General features: G+C 32.5%; 1 protein-coding gene across 3 annotated transcripts in view; it reads right to left on the bottom strand.

Moving 5' to 3' along the window:
- Nucleotides 1–7859: 7859 nt before the first annotated feature.
- LOC145248017 (RNA-binding protein 28-like) overlaps nucleotides 7860–25710 on the bottom strand; it is a 104455-nt gene continuing 86604 nt past the window's right edge. For all 3 annotated transcript variants that reach the window (XM_080109711.1, XM_080109709.1, XM_080109710.1), the window contains exons 20-21: nucleotides 21178–21465; nucleotides 7860–15489 (exon numbers count right to left, since the gene is read on the bottom strand). In XM_080109711.1, the coding sequence (XP_079965837.1) occupies nucleotides 15391–15489; nucleotides 21178–21465 (387 nt within the window). In that variant the 3' untranslated portion in view covers nucleotides 7860–15390. The remainder of the gene's footprint in view (nucleotides 15490–21177; nucleotides 21466–25710) is intronic.

Below are 25710 nucleotides of genomic sequence, written 5' to 3'. Positions count from 1 at the left end.
TGTGCTTCCGTAACTGGATGGACAGACATTAACGCCACCTATAGGCAAACGGAGGAAGCAGGCTCTCTCTTTCTTCCGGATTACCATATATACACACACATATACATACACACACACACCTATATATACACATACACACACATATACACACATACATATATATATATATATATATATATATATATATATAGCTTTAAATAAAATATGCGGAAGTTTCTCCAGAGCTCTTTCGGCTATCATCTCGTCAGGAGGAAAATCGATAGCATAACAAAATAATATTATCTCAAAAGTTTAAAGAGTTCTAATAGGGAACTCTTGAATGTGCCAAAGTATGGGGGCAAACTAAAATTAAATTTATTGTCGTTTAAAAACGATTAAAATATTGTCAGAACGAGGGGAAGAAAAAAAAAAAAGTAGGAGAAAAGATTCAAACTTCCCCAAAGAGAAACAATGCGTTCGCTGTTTCTTTTTGCCGGCACAAAGAAGGTTTACGCACCGCGATAGAGACAGACTCCAAAATCTTTAAATGGTTTCTGGAGTCCACTCTATGTAGCACCTCGAACCATTCTATTTTATATCTATCGGCACAACATGGATTATCAACCAAATGCTGGCCAATAGCAGAGTCCAAGGATGCAGAAGGAGGGAGACTACCAAATCCCATCCTCCCTTGTCTGATTTTAGATGGAACGTGCTGGTTTATACAGGGTGATCCAAAAACAAAAACAAAAGCTAAATGGAGGCCATCTAGAACATATGCTGTAGAATGGAGAAAAAAAAGGCCAAAGACCCTAGTGTTTTGATATGATGTTTTGAATATAATAAACTAGTTATGACCAAAGTTTTATTTCATTCGGACAAAACACTAAGAAACCGGGCCTAATTAGAGTTGGGGCCCGTTTTTTTTTAGTCACCCTGTACGAGTCAAAAGATGCAAGGATGTTCGCCCAACATAACCAGCATCGCACTGGCATTTAAATAGATACACAATATTACTATTTTGGATGTAAGGCAAACTATTTTTGCAAAAGGACGGAAAAGCAGGTCTCGTAGTGTATACCAAACGCAAGGACACAGAATAGAAGCAGTCGTAAATACTTCTGTGAATTTGTTCGAAAAATCTATTACTCTTATCCCCAATCCACAGTAGTTTTAAATAAACCGGGCATTTCAAAGGTCCAAACTTTTTAGGGGATTTAAAATCCGCAACCTTTTTGAAAATACAGTCATCAATAAGGTCAACAGGATAACCATTATTGATGAATATTTCCCTGATCTTATCAAGTTCGGCGTCTAATCTACTAGGTGAACAAATCATGAGTGCTCTATGTACCAGAGTATTAATTAAGCCGACCTTACGTGATTTTGGTACAAAAGACAATCAGTTCACATATAGGCCAGTAAATGTCGGCTTCGTATGAATTGGAGTGAGAAAGACCCCCCCCCCTTTGAACGTTCGACAAGAACATCCAAGAACATCTTGTCTCTCCATGATAAAGTTGAAATTAAGAAAAGAGGCCGTTCAACGCCTGATATTCAAATATCTCAGCCAGGCATTAGCAACGACGAAGTGTATATTTGTAGCTTTAATGGTACCAACGGGAAAGTTGGCTTTGCGGCTGTGAACTAAAAAAGGCATTGTTCTGCTTTCCTTGTTTGTTGTTTGGAGGTGATGTGACGTGGACAAAAGATGGTTTCAGAACTATTAGCAGAATGAAAGATAGAATTGAAAAGCATGAGAAGTCAAAGAAGCACGTTGACAATGTAGTTTCCCTATAAATTTTGGGGACCGTAAATATTAAAGAAAAACTTAGTGAGGCCTACAGACTTTCAATCAATCATCATAACATGAATGTTAAGAAGAACCGTGAAATTTAATCTAAAATAATATATTGTATTTTCTTTTGTGGGAACTTTGAAACTCCCTTACGAGGACATGATGAAAAAGATGATTCAGTAAATCCAGGTGTATTTAGAGGATTATTAAATTTTGTATCTAAATTAGAATCACTTAGAAACCAGTAGTGTCTTCAAAAGTGTTTCCAAGACCATTCAGAATGACATACTTGACTGTCTTTTACAAATATACCGTGATGAAATAAGGGCAGAAATTAGCAAAGCTTCCTTTGTAGCTATCATGACTGACAATACAACAGATGTGTCTGAACATACACAAATGATCATTGTTTTACGGTACGTCTTGGATGAAATAATACTTGAACGCTTTTGGGGATTCTTTATTCCAGAAAACCAAACCGCTGATGGGATATCAAAATGTATTCTACAACAATTAGAATCCTTCAAGGGAATTGCCAAAAACTGAAAGCTCAGACATTTAATGGTGCAAATGTCATGAAAGGCAAAAAAGTTGTTCAGGCGAAAATAAAAGCAGTTTATAGTAATGCACATTTCACTCACTGTTATGCGCATCAACTTAATTTAATAATGAGGAATGCAGCAAGCATTGCACGAAATGCTAGAATATTTCTCTAACATTTTGGCTATTGCGACTTTCTTTTCTAGATCACCACAGCGTCTGTCCATTCTCAAGAAGCATCTGGATGTAAGCATTCCACTTCCATCCGCCACAAGGTGGAACTTTACCATACATACATAGAGTTCATGAAAATGTTCAAGCATTAAAAAACTGTCACTGAAATTCAGTCAACATCATATGTAGATGAGACCGTTGCAGAAGCAACAGGAATTCTGAAATATTTGAACAATGAAAATTTCATATTTTGGTTTGAGCTATTTCATCAAATTATGTCTCATGTTGAAATTATTTCTCGGGAAATTAGCATATATAAAGTCAATGAATACATAAAAAATTTCCAAACTGCTATTTTAGAGTTAAGAAACACCAAATACTGTGAAAATCCTTCACAAACACTCAAGGGCGAAGTTAAAGAACTGTGTGACTATATATCTGTTGATATAACAGACAGATATTCTTTAACTAAACATTTAATACTTGCTAAATTGTTTAACAAGATAAGCTTTGCTAGTTTTAAGAAAGAACTACCTACAGAAGAGATATCCTTGACAACTGAAGCATATTCCATGATTGACAAAGAAAAGTTTCAAACTGAGCTAGAAATATTTTATAGTAGGTCAGATATCCATGAGTATTGCAAAGTAATTGATCTCCTTAAATTTATTTTGGAAAACAATTTAAACGATGTTGTTAGTGAAATCACAAAACCCATAAAAATTATCTTGACAATTTCCATGACTACATCAGAGGCAGAACGTTTTTCAACTCTGAAAAGAATAAACACTTTTCTAAGGAGCTCCATGGGTTGCAAAAGACTAAATGCACTTGCAGTGCTTTCAATTGAAAAATAGTTCTTCAGCAGTCATTCAAAAGTTAAGGATAAAATTATCAATCTTTTCACACAAATTAAAACAAGAAGAATGGAGTTTACTTTCAAATGACTGTAATAAGTAAAATATTTACATCTATTTAGGATTCCTTTAAGTTATTGTATTTTTATACGTATGCATATGTATAAATTATGTATATTTTCTATGTTTGTTTTATTTTTACACAATATTAAAACAATACATATTTTTTTTAAAACAGTACCCCCACTAATCTTAGGCACGAGCCGCCACTGATTATCAAAGAACCATTCTTAAAGATAAATGGGTTAAAAGGAAGTAATTAATTACAGCAAATTATCCCATTACATACTGGATTTGTAGAACGATGATAATTGTATTTTAAATAAAATAATTTACAATATTTCATTTTTTATCAATATTTGTGTGTGTTATATTGAGAACAACATGAATATTGCAATTAAAATATATATTATGTAATGTATTTGGTTTCTTTAATTTCTCCAAAGTCCGGTAATAATTTTACAAACTTAATGTTAGTGAGAAACACCAGCTTGATGACAGAATTTACAATTGTTTTAATCTTTAAATTCACTACAATGTTTTGAAGAAAAATACTGAGATGATTATTTATGGTAATTTGCAACTTTCACAATCCACAGCTTTTTACAATCAGAAAATTGACCTACCCTCATGCAGAATGCTACATGTTTTGTGACATAAGTTGCAATGCATACAGATGTCAAGTTTGTACAGTATACCCTCACTAGTTTGCAGTCCTCATTTGCTGCCCCGCATATTTATGGGTTAGGGTCTTAACATTAACTTATTGTATGTTGGTATACTGGATTAGCATCATAACGTCATAAAAACAAATGTTTGGTAAACAGTGTTGCTAATTTAGTAATTTTCCCGCTAGATCTGGAGATTTTTTTCAGATATAATGGATAAATTTTGTATCTAGCAGCTAGTGTTTTTTTTTCTCTAAAATCCGGAGATTTCATTTGCCGTTAAGGTTTGAAAAATTTCAAACTGAAAAAAAACCAAAAAAAAACAATGCAGTAGAACCCCGAGATATGGCATTAATCCATTCCGGGGTTGGGATCATAAGGTAAAATCACCGTATGGTGGGGGTCTAAGCAAAATTTTATACAGTATATATTAAAAATTAGTAACAAAATACAGTACAGTATATAATACACATGTATATAATCAAAAAACGTTATAAATAACACCATAAGGCGGGGAAAATACTGTAACCAGGGGCCAGAAAAACATTGTATTTCACATTGTAACCTGAAAAAATCGTATCCTGCAGCCACTGTATCCCAGGGTTCTACTGTACAAACATTAATTAGTTTGAAGGATACCCACACCAGACAGCTACCAGGTCAAGATGGACAAAAAAAAGTTCAGTGTTTTAATACTCAAGTGTAAAATTTCTGAGAGGTGTCATATAGACATTTATCAAGTAGATGTAATATGGACACTTCAAAAGCAGATAAGGGGGTAGGGCATCAATGAACTCTGGAATATTTACATTTTTTTCAATTCAATTTTTCAAATTAGACTGAGAATCTAAATATTAAAATAGCTAAAAATCTGGACAAAGGACTCCTAACCTGTGGTCTTGTGGCCTAATTGCATATTATTAATGAATTGTATTATTATTACCTCAATTGTGCATATCTGTCTTCTAAGTTTGCCCTTAAATTTGTTTTACTTTCTGTCAATTTTAATAAGTCTGTTGCATGCATAGAAAATGATTTTACCATACAGCAATGCAGTATGGGTAACTATTCTGTGCAGTGTTACTGTCCTCCAGAACTTACGTTTCTTTTTTATTAAAATATTGTTACAATACAAAATTAAAATGTGTTTACATTATCATTATTATATTAGCGAAATACATAATTGCATGCAATATTACAACATTATTATTATCAATGATTAGAATCTCTTTAGAAAGTGGTTTGGAAGCATTTAGTAATGTATATAATCGCATGCATATACATAAAACTGCATCCAATATTCACGTTAATCATTATTTGATGGAGTGGGGTGGGGGTGGGGGTTACACCACCACACCCCATAAATAGCAAGAGAATATTATAATAGGAAAATATCTGGCTCTGGGTTTGACCGTCAATAATTTGATTTCTCTGCTTGCGAAAATTTTTTCCATAATTAAGAAAATATAGTTCAGAGAGCTACCCCCAGCCCCACACACATACTTGCCTTGACCCCAAGAGTCTTAAAAAATACCAGATTATTGTTTGGCAGGTTCAGTGTTACATCTTTGGAGAATGTCCTTTTTAATCCATGTTGGAAAGTTTTCTGATGATGATGTCACTATAAAAACACTGGTCAGCCACTTAACCAGTTTAGTGATAGACTAGTGAGACCTGCAGAAATTCCACAGTGGACTCTTTCATATGTAATATATTAATGTTGGCATTCTATGGATGTTCAGTGTAAATGGAGACACCCTGATATTATTGTAGCTCTTTTGTTAAAACTACAGAAGTATTTATCTAAGCTAGCAGGGACGCCCAGCCTAGTCTGGTCTAAAATATGCTTAAATATGATATTTTAATTTATACAGATTTTGTATATATTATTATAAAGTCAATTTTTTTTTTATTGATTCTTATATATTATAAAGTTGGGATTACAAAAATAAAAAAATATATTCATGTGAGTTGGGTGCATCAGCTGGAATTGAAACCGAAAACAAAAAGAAAAAAATGTATATAACTTGAGTTCCTTCAGCCATAATCGAAACCAAAACAAAACTTATGAAGAATTCTTAGTAAAATTATTTATAAAAAAAATAGATGACTTGAATGCCATTATTGAAATTTTATTTCTGCTTAAATCTTTCTTACTCTCTTTTTCCTATTCTTCTTCTTTCTTACTCTTTTATCTATTTCTGATGTGATGATGATTGTTGTATCCTGTGACTGAATTGTACTCGCTGATTGGTTTGGGAAGTTCCCACTTGTTTTTTTAGATTAGCATTGTTTTGCCAGTTGAGGATTCAGCGTCCACTGGTGCGGGATGTGTGAACTTTATCTCTGTCAAAAAAGGGCGTAAAAATTAGAAATAGTCTTAACTGGACTTTAAGACAGTTCGGAATCAAAAAAGTTTGGAAATAAGCTAACCAAGTGAAGGTTATGTTTATCCAGATGTTGTGACTTGACTATAAAAAGCTGAAGAAGAAGACATGTCAGTAAAGACATAAACATCACTAACAAGCAAGCATCAGAGAGAGAATATTTCTTCTAGGAATAAAGAAGTTGTTTAATGGCATACACAAGGTTGTAATGCTGTGAGGCTAAGTTTAGCCAGGTTACAAATGGAAAGTCGACTTCGATGCGCATGATAAGAAAGGAAATTCTGCCAAGCAAGGTGGTGCAAACTCAGCTACCAAAGAGACGAAATTACGAGAATTACCAAATGAACTTTGAACATTCATGGTTTTATTTTTGTTATCTACAAGGAACTAACATGGATTTAATATATACCCAAAGTTGAAAAAATATATTGCAGCGATTAATGGGAAGTAACTTATGTTGACTTATTTTCGTCCACACGTAAAGATATGGTCATCCAATGTAAAAAGCGCTCCAGTAAGTGATTTCACTCTATCTCTCTTTCTTTCCTTGCTGAAGGGACAAATTTAGCAGTTGCAGATGCAAGTGAACATTTTACATTTTTTTAATCATTTTTTGGGTTTGTATTACTGTACACATAGATTCGAAAAAGTTGTCAAAAAACAAATATAGAACAAATAAATGTTATCAAAGGCAAGATAAGTTACTTTTCTACCCAACTGGATATATTTTTTGTGTTTTTATTCAGTGTAACATGTTTATTCAGCTCGAAAAACATGCAATGTTTACCGATGTATTGGAAAATTTAAAATGGCAGCCGACTGTCTCTCGGAGAGGGTACGTTTGGGAAAAGGTATTATAAATAATAAACTAGACAAAATACTGTTAGAAATTCGCTCAATATATGTTACCGTGACATAAGTTGACATGTATTCGGTTGTTTTCTAACAGTATTTTGTCTAGTTTATTATTTATAATACCTTTTCCCAAACGTACCCTCTCCGAGAGACAGTCGGCTGCCATTTTAAATTTTCCAATACATCGGTAAACATTGCATGTTTTTCGAGCTGAATAAACATGTTACACTGAATAAAAACACAAAAAATATATCCAGTTAGGTAGAAAAGTAACTTATCTTGCCTTTGATAACATTTATTTGGTCTATATTTGTTTTTTGACAACTTTTTCGAATCTATGTGTACAGTAATACAAACCCCATTTTTTTTTTTTTACATTTTTTTCTCAATAAAGTATTTTATCTTCTAGACGGTTGTTTCTTGTTTTTTGTTGCATTTTTTTTAGTAAGTAACTATAACCTGCAGGATAACCGTTATTGGACATAGCAGCAAATTTTCCACATACCATCAATTATAATCAAAATTGAAACCAAAACTTATGAAGAATTCTTGGTAAAATTATTTATTACAAGAAATGGAAGGTCATAACAATCAAATCACAGTCACTCGGAAGAAAAAAGATGTAAGCATGATACACAAAATAACACACACACTATTGCATTAATATATAGATTTTTTTGTCAGCCAACCTTGTAAACTCTTCCCTCCCTATTAGATTCATAAAGGGTTTACTTTTGGACCAACCTGTTTAGAGTGCAACGAATTGAACACTGGTGGTAGTCTTTTTCAGGTTTAGATTGTCTTTAAGTGATTCTACCTTTTATCTCCGTTTTTATTATTATGCCTTCTACAGAACCACACAACAAACATCTTGTAAATCAAATATTTTAAATGTTCAGTTTTTTCTCTTGGGCAAATCTCGCATCCAAGTTCTTTGTGAGACTAATCTAGATGCTTCTATTGATAACAACAATCTACATGTGGCTGGTTATTTGCCTCCTGTCCACTTAGATTCTTCCACAAATTTGCATTGTCTTGCTCTTTTCTTTTGTCCTCAGTCTTGAATCTCATGAATGCATTTTTGTCTGAAGTTGTCATACACAACAACCACCGAGAGAGTAAGCCAGTGAACATGACAGTGTAACATCACTTCCTGATCAACTTGTAGGTATAGAAAGTTTCCGGTATTCAACCATGTGGTGACATTAACAGGCATAAAAAATATGGCTGTGTTACCGATTGTCCATGTATGTTCTAAAGAGAAAGAACAATTCTCCATTTGGATAATAATTATTATAACTGCACATTGGGATAATTTTAATCTAACAAAATATAGTAAGTGAACTCGTTTTTGAACTTTTATTTCTATCGGAGAAGGTTGAATATTTCATTTTATTTATTTTTTTTTGACTGCAAAACAAAGAACTTTTATATAATATTTTTCAGTCCGTTCTTTTAATAGTAAATAAAACTTTTCACTGAGTATTTCCAAATATTTTAAAGTTAGCATTTTTCACGGCAGTTTTTTTTTATGATCGGTGAATTTTCAATATTTTAGCACCAAGCGTAATTTATTTCTTTGAAATATATTTAAAATTTCAAGTTTTTGTTTTTTTTATACCATTTTAACTGTAAATAATTTACATGACATGTTTGTTTTACTATACACATAGATTCGAAAAAGTTGTCAAAAAACAAATATATAACAAATAAATGTTATCAAAGGCAAGATAAGTTACTTTTCTACCAAACTGAATAAATTTTTAGTGTTTTTATTTAATGTAAAATGTTTATTCGGCTCGAAAAACACACAGTGTTTACCAATGTATTTGAAAAATGCAAATGGCGGCATACTTGCTATTTACACATGGTAAGTTCGGGAAAATGAGTTCAAACAAAAAATTATACAAAATACTGTTAGAAACTCATTCAATATATATTACTAGGACATAGGCAGACATATATCCGGTGGGTTTCTAACAGTATTTTGTATAATTTGTTTGTTTGAACTCATTTTCCCAAACTTACCAAGTTCATTAGCGAGCATGCTTACATTTTTCTTTTTAAAATATATCGATAAATATTGTATGATTTTCGAAGCGATTACATGTTTTCAAGTGAGTAAAACCACTAAAAACCTTTCCAGATAGGTGTGATACTATAAAGTGGCCCTGAGGTGGGCTTGAGTCACTAAGTGCTGAAAGGGGGGAATAGACAAAGGAAATGGCTTAGAATAAACAAAGAAATAGGAAATATCCTACAATCAACGATAGGAAGTAGCAAACAATAACAATAGAAACCTACAGATAAAACAGGGAAGGGCAGCTTCCGGTAGCCGGGGGGGGGGACCTGAGATACCAATGTAGACGAGACAGTCAGTTGACAACTAGATGCCCTTGACAGCGGATGGGAGTTGATAACGACAACAGTTGGACAGTTTTTTGAGTTGATTGTGAAACAGAAATAGAGACGAATTATGACTGACAGACGAATGTAACATCAATAGAACGGGGAGAAGACACACACACAAGTCCAACCGTCAATTATTTGTGAAACATTGGCGTTTGTGTTTTTCCTTTCTTTGTTCCACGATTTATTATATTTCTATTTTTGTGAAACCACGTGTGTTCCAATCGACAGTCGCCAGTGAGAAAATGACGATCCGGCCATAAGAGGAATAGTCAAACGAAAAATTCATGATACATGATGTTGAGAGTCGGCGATCTGTCGGGGGCGCACGTCTGGTCACATAGGTAGAAGAGTAACTTATCTTGCCTTTGATAATATTTATTTGGTATATATTTGATTTTTTACCACTTTTTCGAATCTATCTATTCGAAACCAAAACTTTAAATATAATTTCTGTATTCAAAGTAATAGTTATTTAAATATTTCAACATATAATCTTGTGGGCAAAATCCAGCTTCTCAATAAGGGACACTCTGGATAGGAACAAAAATAATCTCAGTCATGAAAGATTTCTCCTCCACCAACTGAGGACAGAAAAGGTAAAGTGTAGCATCAAAACAGATACTACACTGTGATCTTGTTCCAAAGGCCAAAAAATATTTGTTTAATGTTTCTTTAATTGTTTGTTCCCTAAATTCATAATTCAGTTTTATCAGTATTGAATTGTATATTGCTTTAAAATTACTTAATTTTACATAGATAATATTTATATTGAATAAAGTTCAGTTTCAGAATTAATAGAACTGTGTTCCTTTTTCTTTTTAAAAATATTTTATTGCTCTTTTTCAAACGGCTCTCATATAGTACTAACAGTCTGACAAATCTTACCTACATTGCCTGCAGACATTTTTCAGTTAACAGGCCTTTTTCTTACTCTCTGTGGCCGTGCATACACTCCACTTCCTATTTATCATTTTTGTACTATTCACCTAACAATGACTACACTGTTTTTGAAACTATACCCAACACTATCAATAATGCATTGCAGCTACATCCCTCAAGCTCCATCTTTGCTTTTGGGGACTTTAATCTGACTGCTTTCCTCGCTTTAATCGCACAGATCTAAGGGTCGAAATATGTTTTAACTTTACTCTAGTTCATTATCAGATTTCCCCTCACATTTTCCTGATAATGACCCTAATCAACCATTCTTACTTGACCTCTTTTCACTTCTGTTCCTGACTCATGTTCTCTTTCTTCTTTTCCATTGAGCTCTTTTGATCATGCTATTGTTGATGTGTAGGTTTATTTTTTTTGTTGATTATCCTATCCATAGAAAGATTTTAAATTTTTCAGCTTCCTTTGTGACATACCAGGAGGTCCTATCTTTGGTATATCTGCCAAGGAGGTTATCAAGTGGCTTCTTGTTGAAATTAACATTGTTATTCCTCATTGTCAGTTTCAAATCAAACCTTATTCTCCTCTCTGATTTTCATCTCTTAGTACTTCTGTGATTGTAACAACCAATGGTTGTGAGACTTTCAGACAATCTTACAGAAAAGCTAGCATTGACTGCAAAAGAATAATCTCTGAGACTAAGTCTTACTATTCTCAGAGAATTCATGACTATCACATCTCAAAAGGTTGACTCATCATTTTTGGAGAATCTGTACTCATGTTTGTTAAGTCTGTTATTCCTCCTCTTTTTAATAGTCTTTAGATTATTTCATCTTCTAAGGATTAAAGTGATTTCTTTGCTCATCATTTTGCTGACTCTAGTGCTATTTTTTCTGAGTTTCTTTTAAAAACTGATCATTATCTTGAATGTCACTAATGATGGTTGCTAGGATGTGTTTTGATCTTGACTAGGCTTTTATTTCTGATTCAATTCCTGTTGTCATTCTCAAACATTGTGCTCCTTAACTTTCTTATATCTTCACAAAATTATTCAATCTTTGTTTGCCTCAGACCTGGCCTGCTGTCCTTTTTCTTGAAAAGAGTCTTTTGTTGTCCCTATCTTTAAAAATCTTGATAATCTGACTCAACTAAGTATTGACCCGTTAATCTGTTTTTAATAAGGTTTTGGAAGCTTGTTTATTTTCTAGATAGTTTGAATGACTTTAGTGATGTTAGCTTTCATTCAATTACTGATGTTTTAAATGTTATAACTGAGTGGATCTGTCAGTTCAGGGATAATTCAAGAAAGGTAGATGCCATTGTATTAGTCATTTTTAAAACGCTCAAAGGTAAAAAAATGGTGTTCTACACAAACTTCAAAGTTATGGTATTAGTGGTAAGGTTCCAATCATTATTAGGTTTTTTCTTTTTGATTGAATCTTGTGAATAACTCTGGATGATGACTTCTCATTCCCTATCAAAGCTAGTGTTCCCCAGGCCTCTATTCTAGGTCCAACACAATACTCTTTATATCAAGGACATTCGAAAGAATATTCTTCAAAAGATCAACATCTACAAGATTCATACAGATTTTCAATGTCCATTTTTAAGGAATTTTCAAGGTTTTCACGTTTTTCAAAGCCTTCTCCAGACAAAATTCAAGTTTTCAAAACAAAATTTGGGGTTTGTTTTACAATCCACAACGATTCAAAAAAGTGGTAAAAATCAAATATACAATAAATAAATGTTACCATAGCCAATAAAAATTACTTTGCAATCTACCCGCATTATTTTTTTGGTGTTTATAGTTTTTTTTTTTTTTTTTTTGACACAGGAATCACCACTTATCAAGGCTCGAAGACCACTCGAGGATAAGGGTTAATGGGTATACAATTATTCAATGTGATTATAACGTAGTATTCATAAGTAGTGTAATGTAATTTTAAGTTATTATCATTGACTATTGCTTGTTTTTTGTTTGTTTTGTGTTTTAAATTAAACTTGAAACTGTTGAATTTGCTTGGATTAATTCAACCCTTAATGACCGAGGATTATTTTTTTCCAATACAGTATGCCAAATAATTGTCTCAGTCTTTTAGGATTTAATTAGACATACATAAGATCGTGTTTAATTTTTAGTCATGTATAATTAGTAAAATCAAGGCACGACTAATCTAAAAAATAAACTTGTGTATTTTTTTTTTTTTTACAAAGATTTAGCAAAAAAAAAAAGTGGCACACAGAATTAAAAAAAATAATTGTTTCAGTCGAGTTCATTATGTAAACAAATACTTGTGTATCTAAATAGATACATACTTTCTTAAGAGAGAATATTTAAAAAATAATTTATTTTTTGTAAATACTTTTTATATGAATCTAAAAATATATTTGCTAAAAAATAACCTCTCAATTGTTCTCATCTTGAATGTTATTTGTGCAACGTTTTGGTCGGATTGGCCTTCGACCGTCCTCAGGCATGTTGGTTATCGTTTGGAAAAGAAAAAAGAAAAGTTATTGGCTCTTGGTTTTTCTTCTCATCAAGTCTTTCTTGGAGTTCAAACATGAGATGTGTTCTCTCTGCTTCTCAAAGTCAGAGACTCTATTGCTCCAAACACTTTCTCACATCTCAGGTATTCTTCAACTCTACAAATCTACTATTAGACCTTGTATGGAGTACTGTTGTCATCTTTGGCGATTATCCGTTTGAGGTTTTAGTTAAGGTTTAAAAACATAGTAGTAGTTTGATAGGTCCAACCCTTTCTTTTTCATTACACCCTCTCTTCCTCAGATGCAATGCTGCTAGTATCAGTCTTTTTATAGGTACTATTATGATGTGTTCTTCAGAATTGTCTAATTTATTCTCTGCTTCCTTTGATCCAGATAATTGGGCTTCATCAATTTACTGCTTTAATACTCTGTTATAATACAGCTTTCTATTCCAGTAGCTTCTTTCCAAGAATGGCAGACTTGTGGAATTCACTTTCTGTTAACTACTTTCTCCCTACCTATAACTTTAGTCTTTTCAAGATAAAGGCCAATAGGCATCTTTTGTCTTTACGATAATCATCTTCTATTCTTGTCAACTTGTTATATCAATTGGTTTTATGCCTTGTCAAGAGAAACATAAAAAAAAGTAAATAAAAACGAGCTTTCAGATCATTTCTGATTACCTCTTCCCAGATCATAGATGGGTTCCCCTTTCCAATCTACCAGTCTTGATAGATCAACATACCATCATACTACTTTGGCTTCTATGTGCAAATCAATGCAGTGTACATGATCTTAATACAAAGTTTGTGATCTTTAAGTTTTGGTAGAAAGATATCATGGTGACTGCCTTTAAATTTTGACACCTCAGATCCAGCAAACCATACAAAAAGTAAATTTGGGTCAAAAGATGAGAAAAAAAAAAAAAATGGTGAAACTAATCGAAATGGTGATGGGTTTTCCATACTTACAAATAGTGATTCCTGTGACTGAACCCATTATCATTGTTTTCTCTGCTAGCTGCAGAATATGTACTAACATGGCTGAGTGTCCACACAAAATTATTAGCTTGGTTTATGTTCCTTTTCATTCATTTACAAATTCATCTTTTCGATTGTCTACCTTTCCCCACCTTCAATTCATATTTTGCATATTCCCACATTGGAACACTTTGTGTGGCCAAATAATCTGAAAACTTTATATTTGATATCAGAGATTATTGATGTGATGCCAAGGAGTTTTCCTAAGTCTGGGATACTGATGTAATCAAATAGTTTATAATCAGTAATTAAGATGTGGCTGTGAAAAGTTTTTACGTTCTGACATAGTTTTTTTACAGTCCAGTTAACACTTTCAAGTCTGTATAAGACTACAGGAAGGACAGATTTTCCCCTTGATTTTGTATGGTATGAGTTTAGAAATAAAGGCGATTTTGTTTCTTGTGAAGGTGGCCCAACCAACATATTAATAGCAGTTACCTAATCATAACATGCAATTTGAAATTCATTCCCCTACTTAATTTTTCCATACATCAACATACAGTGACTCTCGCAGTCATATGCACAACAAGCTGTTCTGTTGACAATTTTGGCTCAACAAGCAAAAGACCACTTACTCTATCTGCATCACTGTTCTTTGGAAAAGACTTCTCACTATGTTTGTATTTAAGAGAGTCTTTGACAGCTGTTTTAAGAATACATTCTTCTTTTCATTATGCTAGATGAATAAGAAATTTTATCTAGAACATAATGTTTTAATGCTTAAAGAGAAATAACTCTTGTACCATAACGTTATGTCTTGCCAAAAAATATTTTAAAGCTTGATTGATCTGCCCAGTTATCTGCTCCTGTTTTAACCAGATGACAACAAAACAAGAAAATTCAAATTGAGGAATCTTTACCAAAATTAACTTATCAGAACAATTACAAATATCCTCATTTCAAAGTAATTCTTACAAACAAATCAGAATCGTTTTCATCCAATTATTTCTTCATATTTGTCTTGCCACTCACAAACCATTTCATAACACAGCATTGCATACTGTTTTTGTTGTCAATAAGATTTGATTTGAAAAATAAAATTTAAAAAATGCTAAATTTTTTGTTGATAAAATGATACTTTATATGAATTACTTAAAATATGATACAATCGCTTGATAGAATACATGATTAAAGTATTAACAAAAGATGTCTTGAGATGTAATTGATGTAATTCAGAACTTCATCACAAACAATCCTTTCACAAACACACTTTCTATCTCACTCATATGTATTTCTATTCTAAGACGGTGCTCCTGCTGATAATATTCGCTTTTTGTACTTAGAAACCAAAAGGTCAAAATCATCTGCAAATCTTTGCCTCTGTCTCTTCTGAGCTCCCTGAAAAAAAAATAAAAAGATGCATTAGAACAACTAAAAAAAAAAAAAAATGCTGACAAAGTTGTGAGGTTAAAGGAAAAACAAACAACAATAGACTTCCTTAACCAATTAAACTTGTGTGTCTAACAATGAAAATGTTTTGGCTTTAACATGACAAACTGGATGACAGATGTAGCCTCTTGTAAATGTTCTATATTGAGTGGCTTTTACGGTTTTAATTCAAAATTAAAGTACAGCTATTGAAAATTAAATATCAAGAGCCAATAACTCATGTCTGAACAGAAAGTGAAAGTAGAAATACTCAACTCAAGAGATAAGATTGTTGAAATAAGAGGAGATCATTAGTTAGAAATGCACTGAAAGCAGGTCGAGTACAACAAATAAAATAAAGTCATAAATCATGTGAGTGGCCAATGGCAAAAAGCTGAAACTAAAATTAATTTCCTCACCTGTTCTCCCTTCGTGCAAGTGAAAATGATCCCCAATTTCCAAGTAATTTGCAATTGTATTTTAAGTGTCACCTGTATTGAGGATTGAATCAAAGTTTGACAGAAAGAATAGATCAAAGCAAAGATACTTCTACTGGCCTTTATGTTTCTGACTGATTTATAGAACAGATCAGAAATGGCTAAGCCTTCATCGAACAGTCAATTAGTAATGACATTAAAACAACTTTTTTTATTTTTTTTCCTTGACTTAAAGGTACGTCTCCAATCCATGTTAAGAATGGATATAATAATTTTCTTCAAATCATTAAGTGAATCAACTTTTATTCCTGAGGAAGTTTTTTTTTTATCATTTAAGAAAATACTGAATGCATGCAACCTGGCAATGCTTCTGTTCTCCACGTTCAAACATCAGTATACAATGCCCAAATGAACCTATAAATTACTAGTTTGTCCACGTAATTGAAAATAGAGAATAAGCACAGGTTATTCTTGTCCCCCACATCACTCATACTATCCTCTACCTTTGTTGGTAAAAAAATTGTTTGTATCTGCCTTTGTTATATAATTTGCCATGGCTTCCAAAACTGCTTTGACCATTACCAGTTTGTTCTGTAAATTGCAATATCAAACATTTACGTCAATATGGATCCTCAGATGTAAAAGTATTAACATATGACATTTTCATTTTAAATACTTATATACTAGAAGAATACCTATCTCAGGATGTGTAAAATTAATTCCCTGAACAGAACAATTTTGTACCATTTTTGTCTAAAATGTAAGAATTCTTAAGAAATTAAAATTCGAGTAATCTTGCTGAATTGGTGTCTAATGACTATGGATCAAATTCAATGAAAATCTGATATATTTAAATTTTCAAATGGGAGGTTGTGGTCATATTATGACTCCTAAAAATCCTATAAAATACTCTTACTAAAATCTGAGGAATATTTAATTGATGTCTAATAACTATTAGTAAAATTTCACAAAAAAACAACTATCCAAATTTTTATGAAGGGCTTCTATCTTATTTTTATTTACTATACATGAAAAGCCTAGATGTGTTCCGAAATTTATAATGATCAGTTAATTAGGTTAGGAATGAATCCTGTATATATAAACATGCACACAAACCTAAGTTTATATAAATAGATATATATGAGATACTGAACAGTTTATTAATATGAAAAAGAAAATAATGTTCCAATTGTTTTATTAGTAATACCAAATGATGTACCATTTAGCACTTCACAAAGCACATTCTGCTACTTAATCTGACAGTCATAATTTTTAAATCAGTAATTAATAGATTTGTCTTACGTCAATCAATATAAAATTTATATGATGGATTCAAAATAAAATTAAAATAGAATTGTCTTCATCAAAGAATTCAAACAAAACACATGTGACTTTACAGTCAAAAGTTAGAACATCTTAAAGTTGAGGCTTTCAAGTACAAAAATAAATCAAGATAGAAATTTAATTCAAATGGTATGAAATAGCCAATATATTTCTTTCTTTTGTTATAAATTTGAAAAAAATTTTTTACATGCGCATCGATAGAAATGATAGCGAGCGTTGATATTTGATTGTTTTTTGAGTGCCGTCTGTCACGAATGACACCATTATGTAAATTCATAACAAAATGTTTGTTTACAAAGTGGCTTACAACAATAAATTATACAGTTTTTATTTTTAATTATGAAAAGAAAAAGAATATTTTTGATAATGTTCTATTTTAGCATTGGAAAAATTTCAATTCAAACAAAAAATTGAATAAAAGAAAGCTTATTTGTATAAAAATAAATGAAAAACGTTTATACGGGACAGAAATGTTTAATGCAACAAATAAGATGTCCAAAAATGTTATCATTTTTACACATATTGACATTATATTCTGTCACTGAAAACTGAAAATTTTATTACAATTGGTTAATTTCCTGAATTTTGGCAAATTTTTTAAGTTAAGGGGGGTGGGGAGTGTAAGAGGGTCTGCGACTCTAAAACAGAATCTCCCAAACTTCTGAAATGCTTTATTTAGAAACCCATTCTTAACATAGAGATAAGGTGTTTTGTAACTATTCTGTACTTTGACCTAACAATTTATAATTACATTAGCCTGGGTGCCCGGCGTTTCCCAGGTGTTTGGAGATGTGTGTTGAGCATAAAAAAAGGTTAAGTTTACGTTCCACATTACCATGTTTACAAAGCCATTTGGCGGAAGTAATGTCAGACAAATTTTTAGCTACGGATGACCAAAACTACTTCTTTTTTTTTTTTTTTTTTTAAATGCAAATATAAAAATAGAAGTTTTATTCAAAGTCTTTATTTGGAGTTTTATAAGAAAATTATAACCTTTCTAATAAAAATATGTTTATGAATTGTTTTTTTAAATATTCATGAACAGTTTTTTGTTTCATTTTTTTTAAAGAGATTTTGTTTAAAAAATATTTATGAACTGTTTTTTTTCTAATAGTCAAATGAAATGAGATTTTTAATAGTCATCTGCCAGAATTTTTTAGCCAATTTTTTGATATTTGTTGTCTGAAGAATTGAGCTTCAAAGCGATACTGATCTCGTGAAAATCCATTGCCTCTGTCGAAAGTTTTAGGCAGACATACATACATACATACATTTAAACAGAGAGTTGAGATTTATATTATAGACTAGCGAGAGGTACCCGGCGTTGCCCGGGTGTTTGGAGGTGTGTGTGGAAACTCCGGAGGTGGGGATGGGGTTAAAAAAAAAAAAAAAAAAAAAGTAAGTATGAGGATCGAACCCGAACCGCTGAGGCAAAGTTGTAAATTAAAGTGTGAAAAAAAAAACAAAAAAAAACGTGCGACGTTAACGATTGCCCCATCGCGAGATGCTAACGGAAACACATTTGAAGTTATTTAATTACTTGGATTTGGCAGGTGCCCATTTTAATGAGTTAATGAGGTCAAGTTTGACTGCGGGATAGAATGCTTCCCAAGATGTTATAGGAAAAAGACTAACCCACATGCGGCGAGTGACAAATGTTGAATATTTATCTTCCCGAAATCGAGCAAATTAAATAGACAGGCGAGCTTCAATGTTAACTGTGAGATATTACGATTTATATGTGATATAAAAAGTTTTAAAAAGTTGTTAGGTGAGTGACCGCTTCTCTGAAAAAAGCCTTTTGTAGACATACAGAAAAAGCGAACACACATACATACATTTTCGCTTTTATATTTATAGACTAGCGGGGAGGGGGGGGGAGTACCCGGCGTTGCCCGGGTGTTTAAAGGTGTGTGTGCTCGAGCGGGCGGGGGGTGGGTAAATCAAAACAAAAGAATAAGCTAAGTAATCACCCTGTTAAATATTAAAAAAACTTTAAAAAATCGAAAAAAAAAAAAACAAAAAAAAAAATAATGTAAGGCAAACGAACGATGTTAAAATTTCTTAAAATCGGAAAAACAAAAAGAAAAAAAGAAAATGCGAATGTGATGGAAAAAAACCCAGAAAAATGAATGTTAAAACTTCTTAAAAAAATCTGAAAAATAAAAAAAAAAAAACATAGAACGTGAAAAATAGCTTAAATAACCCTGTTTCAATATTAAACTTTTAAAAATCGAAAAGAAAAAAAGACATCTCACACCACGATTCGAACTCACAACCCTTAGATAAAGTATGCAAAAAACTTGACACGTTACCCGCTCTGTCAACAAAGAGCAACTGAAAAACGTTTGAATTTATTTATTTAAGTATTAAAAACAGAATTGACACGTGCCCGCTACTTCTATTTGACCTCATTAATGAGATCAAATAGAAGTCGCGGAGTTAACTTTTGCTGCGGGGCACCTTTTGGGTTTGTTTACCCAACTTTGACTGGTTGTTTCCGCAAGACGCTGGGGAAACCAGCTTCCCATTGTCCAGATTGAATAGCAATTGTCTGATATAAGGAATTTGTCTCCACATTGATCAAAGCTGATTGCTTCTGAACGTTTCCCAGTGCGATTGCCGGGAACACGACTTAGTTTTGAATTAGTTTCGGTTTTATACAGAAAAGCTGAACGAACAACAAGACGGACTGAAATAGCAATAATTTTGTAAAAATCAACGTAAATAAATCTAGAGGCGACAGCGTTCCCAAATCCTAGATATTATTATCCAGAGGGTATATAAACACGATATAAGCGATAGTAACCCTCCGGGAGCGTCGGCAAAAAAAGCCTTTTCGAGACATACAAAAAATGCGCGCGCATTTGCCTTTTATACATATAGATTATGCTAACTTTATTATTTAGAAACCTATTCTTAACATGGGGAGGAGAGGGTGCTTTGCAATTATTCTTTACTTTCACCTAACAATGTAATAAAAAAATGATGCCGTAAAACTTGAATTTAACTTCCAAATAGTTTTAGAAAAATAGCATCGTAATTTTGTTTTATTTCTTTAAAAAAATTGTTTTCGTTTAATTTTAATTCAAATGGTTTCACTCAACAGCACTAGATTTATTCAAGTAAAAATGCTTTTAAATGAGTTAAACACACAAACCACTTATCTAGTTACATAAAAGAATAAGTAATCTTGCCTATGATAACATTTATTATGGGTTTGTTTTACAATCCAGAGGATGAATTTTTGATTTTATTTTTATAATTATTTATTCTGTTCAAAAAACAAGTAGCGTTGGACATTACATGAGAACAAGAAAAATAGCCACAATGTCTCTTGAAATCTTTGAAGTCTCGACAATAACTTAAAAATAAAAAATTATACAAAAAAGTGGCAGAAACCCACCCGATAATTGTCACAGCAACTTAAAGCCATTAAAATGAAACTTAATTATGCTAATTAATTTAATCTACTTAAAAACATTATAATTGTAATCTGTACAAAATTTTCTTTCATTTGATATGCTACAAGCTATATTTTGTTTATAATTTCTTTGAATCATGTCGTGGTGGTCATCTTGGATTTCCCGGTCGCCATCTTGGATTTTTCATGATGTGACAATGACAAATGATAATGTCCATCAGAATAAAACTGCATATGATGATAAAGCCTTACTTAACATTTTTCTTAGCTGTTTTTATGATGATTCTACTTAAAGACATTAAACGAAACTGAAATACACTAATTAAGTCCATAAGTTACTAAGTTTAAAAATAAATATAAAGAAATTGGTCCTACGAATTTGAATGTTTGAAAAAAAAAAAAAAAGGAAAAAAAAAAAGCCAATCAAAATGCAGGAAGATAAATATTACTTACTTTACTGTGTAATTTATTTTGAGTGCGAGAATCTTCGTATTGACGGATCTTTTTCTCTTTGACGGTTTTCTTTCCAAGATTGCCAAAGTTTTTACCACGGTCTCTGTGACGTTTCTTTGCACCAATATGTGAAGGCATGACCCGGCCAGGTTTCTTGGCCATTCCACCACCCATATTTACAACTTCGTTTTTAGAAGAACCTGGAGCCTGTGAACTGTCTTTGGTTGCAAAGATATCTTTCTTCTTTCTCCGATCCTTGGTCATGCCTTGCAAGGATTCTTGTCGTATCTAAGTAAAGAAAATGCAAAAGATAAATATGCAAGGGTAGAAATAAATTAAGAAATGCATTTAATATGCATGTTTATCAAAAGAAGAAATTCTATTTCAGATTTATAAGTATCTGACTAACAGAGCTTTAATTCCAATTGATTACTGGACAAAAAGTAAAAAGTTTTGCTTCGTTAAATGTTAACTTTTTATAACAGCCACTGGATAGTTGCTGTCATGTAGGCATTAAAAAAAAAAAACTTGACAGGAAATATATTTTTAACTGAATACGTAAAAATATTTTTAGCATTATTATTGGAAACAGTTTATGAGAACAGGATTTAAAAAGTGGGTGACAGGAAGTTGAAAAGCAAATGGGCTGAGCACCTGACGTTTCAGTTTGCTAGAGATCTGCTTAAGACAACAAACGGGAGGTGATTGAGAAGTCAGCCGAACTGGAGAGAAGAGACACCTAGCAGATATATTAGTTGACACACATTAGTTATTGGGCCAGATGTGCTTTAGATTGAAATGTAAGCAAGGATCAAAAAATTAATAATATTGTGAGAAAAGGAAGTCAATATTTAGCTAGATGTGACGTTAGACAAAACCAACAAAGACAGTTGTGAGTGAAGCTTAAATCTCAGCAGTCTTAGTGGAATCTTTAAATGGACAACGTATTAATTATACTCTAGCAAAATGATAATTAAGCAATGCACTTCTTAACATGTAATTAACTTTTTCCACTTTCAATGACAAGATGATCATTCAGTTGAAATCTTTTTTCTAAAATAATGGTTTGTGTAGATAACTGAATAATTATATCAAGAAAGCATGTTGAACAGCCTTTTGTTTTAAAAAACAAAAACTAATAAGGCTATCTGGCATTGCCCGGGCTATTAAAAAAGAAATAGATGTTTAACATGCATGTGACATTTGTGCATCCAAAATGCTATTAAAACCAATGTACCCCCTTCTAGCAGAGAAATTTATTTTTTTAATCTCTATGCAGAATATTAACTACTATGGATTATGGTTCCCGGGTAACACCAACAAAAGGACAGAAGTTGTTTATTATGGGCGACACTGTATTTAAACACACGTGAAATTTAGGAAGCCTTCAGAGCACTACTAAAACCAAGTTACCTTCCCCCTTTCTCACAGAAGAGAAAAACTAATGTTTAAAAAATTTATTATAGTTTATTATTTAATAACATTAAAAATCATGTTTACTTATTGATAACAGAAAGAATGTTTATCAAGATTTCACTTGCATATTACACAAGGCTACATGTAATAGATTATTTTAGCACAGTCCATAAACTGTAGAAAAACATTGATTTTTTTTTTTTTTAACTTGGCTCCTTTAAAGGTTTGAAAATTTGTTTCTGGTTACTTTTAAAATCCTACAAATATATAAAAATAAAGGGGACACCAATAGGTAGTTTGTTTGTTTGTTTGTTTGTTCTGTTTTACGGCATATCAACCACTTTGGGGTCATTTAATGCCGAAAGGTTCGTTATGTTGTGTTAAATATTGGTTTGTTCTTCTTAAGGTTTTTCTTTTTTTTTGGGGGGGGGGTCTTTCCTTATATTTTTGAGTATATTTTAGTTTCTTTCAGAAAATTGATAATTTTTTGGGGATCAATCTTGTTTAATATTGTTTTCAGATTTTTTTCTTGGTAATACTTTGTTCGGATTTGTTCAAGGTCAATGCAGTTTGTCAGTATATGGTGTATTGTGTAGGGTTCTTGACACGTTATACAGTTTGGTGTCTCCTCCCCTTTTAGTAGATGTGAGTGGGTGATGTGAGTGTGACCTATTCGCAGTCTGGTCATTACTACCTCTTCCTTTCTTGTTAACTTTTTGGTGTTTCTCGTTCCAATATTTGGTGTTATTTGGAATAGTTTGTTTTTGGTGCATGAGCTCCAGTTTTCTTGCCATTTTCTCTTCAAAAATGTGTTTATTTTAGTCTTTAGGTCTGTATAGGGGATTTTTCCACTTATGTGGTTTTGTTGCAGAGTTTCCTTTGCTGCCTTATCTGCTTGTTCATTCATGTATATGCCGATATGGCTTGGTATCCAGCAAAAGATAATGTTTTTTTTCATGGTTATGGCATCTATTTTGTTTAGCAATTTTGTAATAAGTGGGTTTGTCATTTTTTTTTTCTTTTAGAGATATGAGTATTGAAAGTGAGTCAGTAAATATGATATATTTTTGATGGTCATCATTGGTTATTATATTCAGTGCCGAATCTATGGCTGTTGCTTCTGCGCTGAAAATAGAAGATTCGTTTGGGAGCCTTTTCTTTAGTTTTATTTTTTTGTGGATGGCTGCGCATCCTACTTTATCTCCATCTTTTGATCCGTCAGTGTAAATTTGTGTATATTCTTTGTATGTATTCTGGATGATAAGTAGTTCTTCATGGAAGGTTGATGGGTGGGTTTTCGTTTTGGGATATTTATTTAATTTTAATATTATGTGTGGTTGTTTGATCATCCAGGGTGGAGTTTTTGATTTGTTATATTTATGTATTTTTGTAATGTCCATTTGGGCTTCTGTGAGAAGGTTTTTTATCCGGAGGCTGTAGGGCTTGATGATATTTTCTTTCTTGTTGAAGAGATGTGTGTATTGTGGGTGGAGGGTACATTGGTATGCAGGATTTGTTGGACACGATACCAGCTTTAGGTAATATTGTAGCGCTAACTTCTGTCGTCTTAGAATCAGTGGAGGCTCATGGGCCTCTATATAGAGGCTTTCTACTGGAGAGGTTCTAAATGCTCCCAAGGCTAATCTTAATCCTTGATGATGGATTGTATTTAGTTCTTTTATGTAGGACTTCCTTGCTGCTCCATAGATGAAGCATCCATAGTCCATTTTAGATCTGATTAGAGTTTGGTATAATTTCAATAATGTGACTTTGTCTGCACCCCAATCGGTGTGTGCTAGGACTTTGATCAATTGCATTGTCTTTTGGCATTTTGCTTTTAAATATTTTATATGCGGTATAAAGTTCAATTTTTTATCGAATATAATACCTAAATATTTATGTTGGTCGGTGAGTGGGATGTTCTTGTTATCCAGTTTCAGGTTGGGGTCGTGGTGGAATTTTCGTAATTTGCAAAAGTGGATGCATTTAGTTTTTTCCTCTGAGAATGTAAATCCATTTTCTATGGCCCATTTGTTTATTTTATTCAGACAGAGTTGTAGTTTGCGTTCGGCTGTTTGTATATATTTAGATTGGTAGTATATAAGTAGGTCGTCCACGTATAGGGCGTTTTCAATTCCTGGGTCTATGTTTTTTATGATATTGTTTATTTTAATGTTGAAGAGGGTGACAGACAGGATACTGCCTTGGGGGACCCCCATTTCTTGATCTTTTTGGACTGAATAAGTGTTGTCCATCCGTACTTGGAAGTTTCTATTTGTTAAGAAATTTCTGATAATTTCTGGCATTCTACCCCTAAGTCCTAGTTCATACAGGTCTTTTTGGATTCCGTATTTCCAAGCGGTGTCATACGCCTTTTGCATGTCAAAAAAAATTGCTATTAGATGTTCTTTTTTTGCAAATGCTTCTCTTATGCGTGTTTCCAGTTTTATTAAGTGATCGGTGGGGCTTCTATTTTTCCTGAAACCCGACTGGCTTTCTGTAATTAGATTTTTGCTTTCCAAGTACCAATTTAACCTTTCGTTAATCATTCTCTCAAAAGTTTTGCACAAACAACTAGTTAGTGCAATGGGTCGGTAGTTTGTTGGGTTTGTATGGTCTTTTTTTGGTTTGGGTATTGGGATTACTGTTGCCTGCTTCCAGTTTTTTGGAATGTTGTTAGTTATCCATATCTCATTGTAAATTTGTAATAAGTAGTCCAGTGATGGTTTTGGTAGTTTTTTGAGGAATTGATAATGGATCTCGTCGGGGCCGACTGCTGTATCGGGAGATTTGTTTATTGCCTCCTCTAGTTCTGCACTGTTGAATAATTGATTGTAGTTTTCTTCATTTTTTGATTTGAAGTTTATTTTTATTTTTTCTTCATTTTTCTTTATAGCTTGGAATTTTTTATTTTGGTTTTTTGATGATGAGTTCATTGAGAATTGTTCTGCTAATTTATTTGCGATATTTTGTTTGTCGGTAATCTTTGTGTTGTCGCATATAAAGTGTTTAATAGGGTTCTTTGTATTTTTTCCTGCTATTTTTCTGACCATCTCCCATACTTTTTTGGGTTTTGTGTTTTGATTAATTTTTGTTACATAGTCTTTCCACGAGTTC

Source organism: Euprymna scolopes, chromosome 26 (assembly GCF_053919585.1).
Source record: "Euprymna scolopes isolate OS-2025 chromosome 26, ASM5391958v1, whole genome shotgun sequence".
Lineage (NCBI taxonomy): Eukaryota > Metazoa > Mollusca > Cephalopoda > Sepiida > Sepiolidae > Euprymna > Euprymna scolopes.
This window is presented reverse-complemented; position numbering and strand designations above follow the sequence as displayed.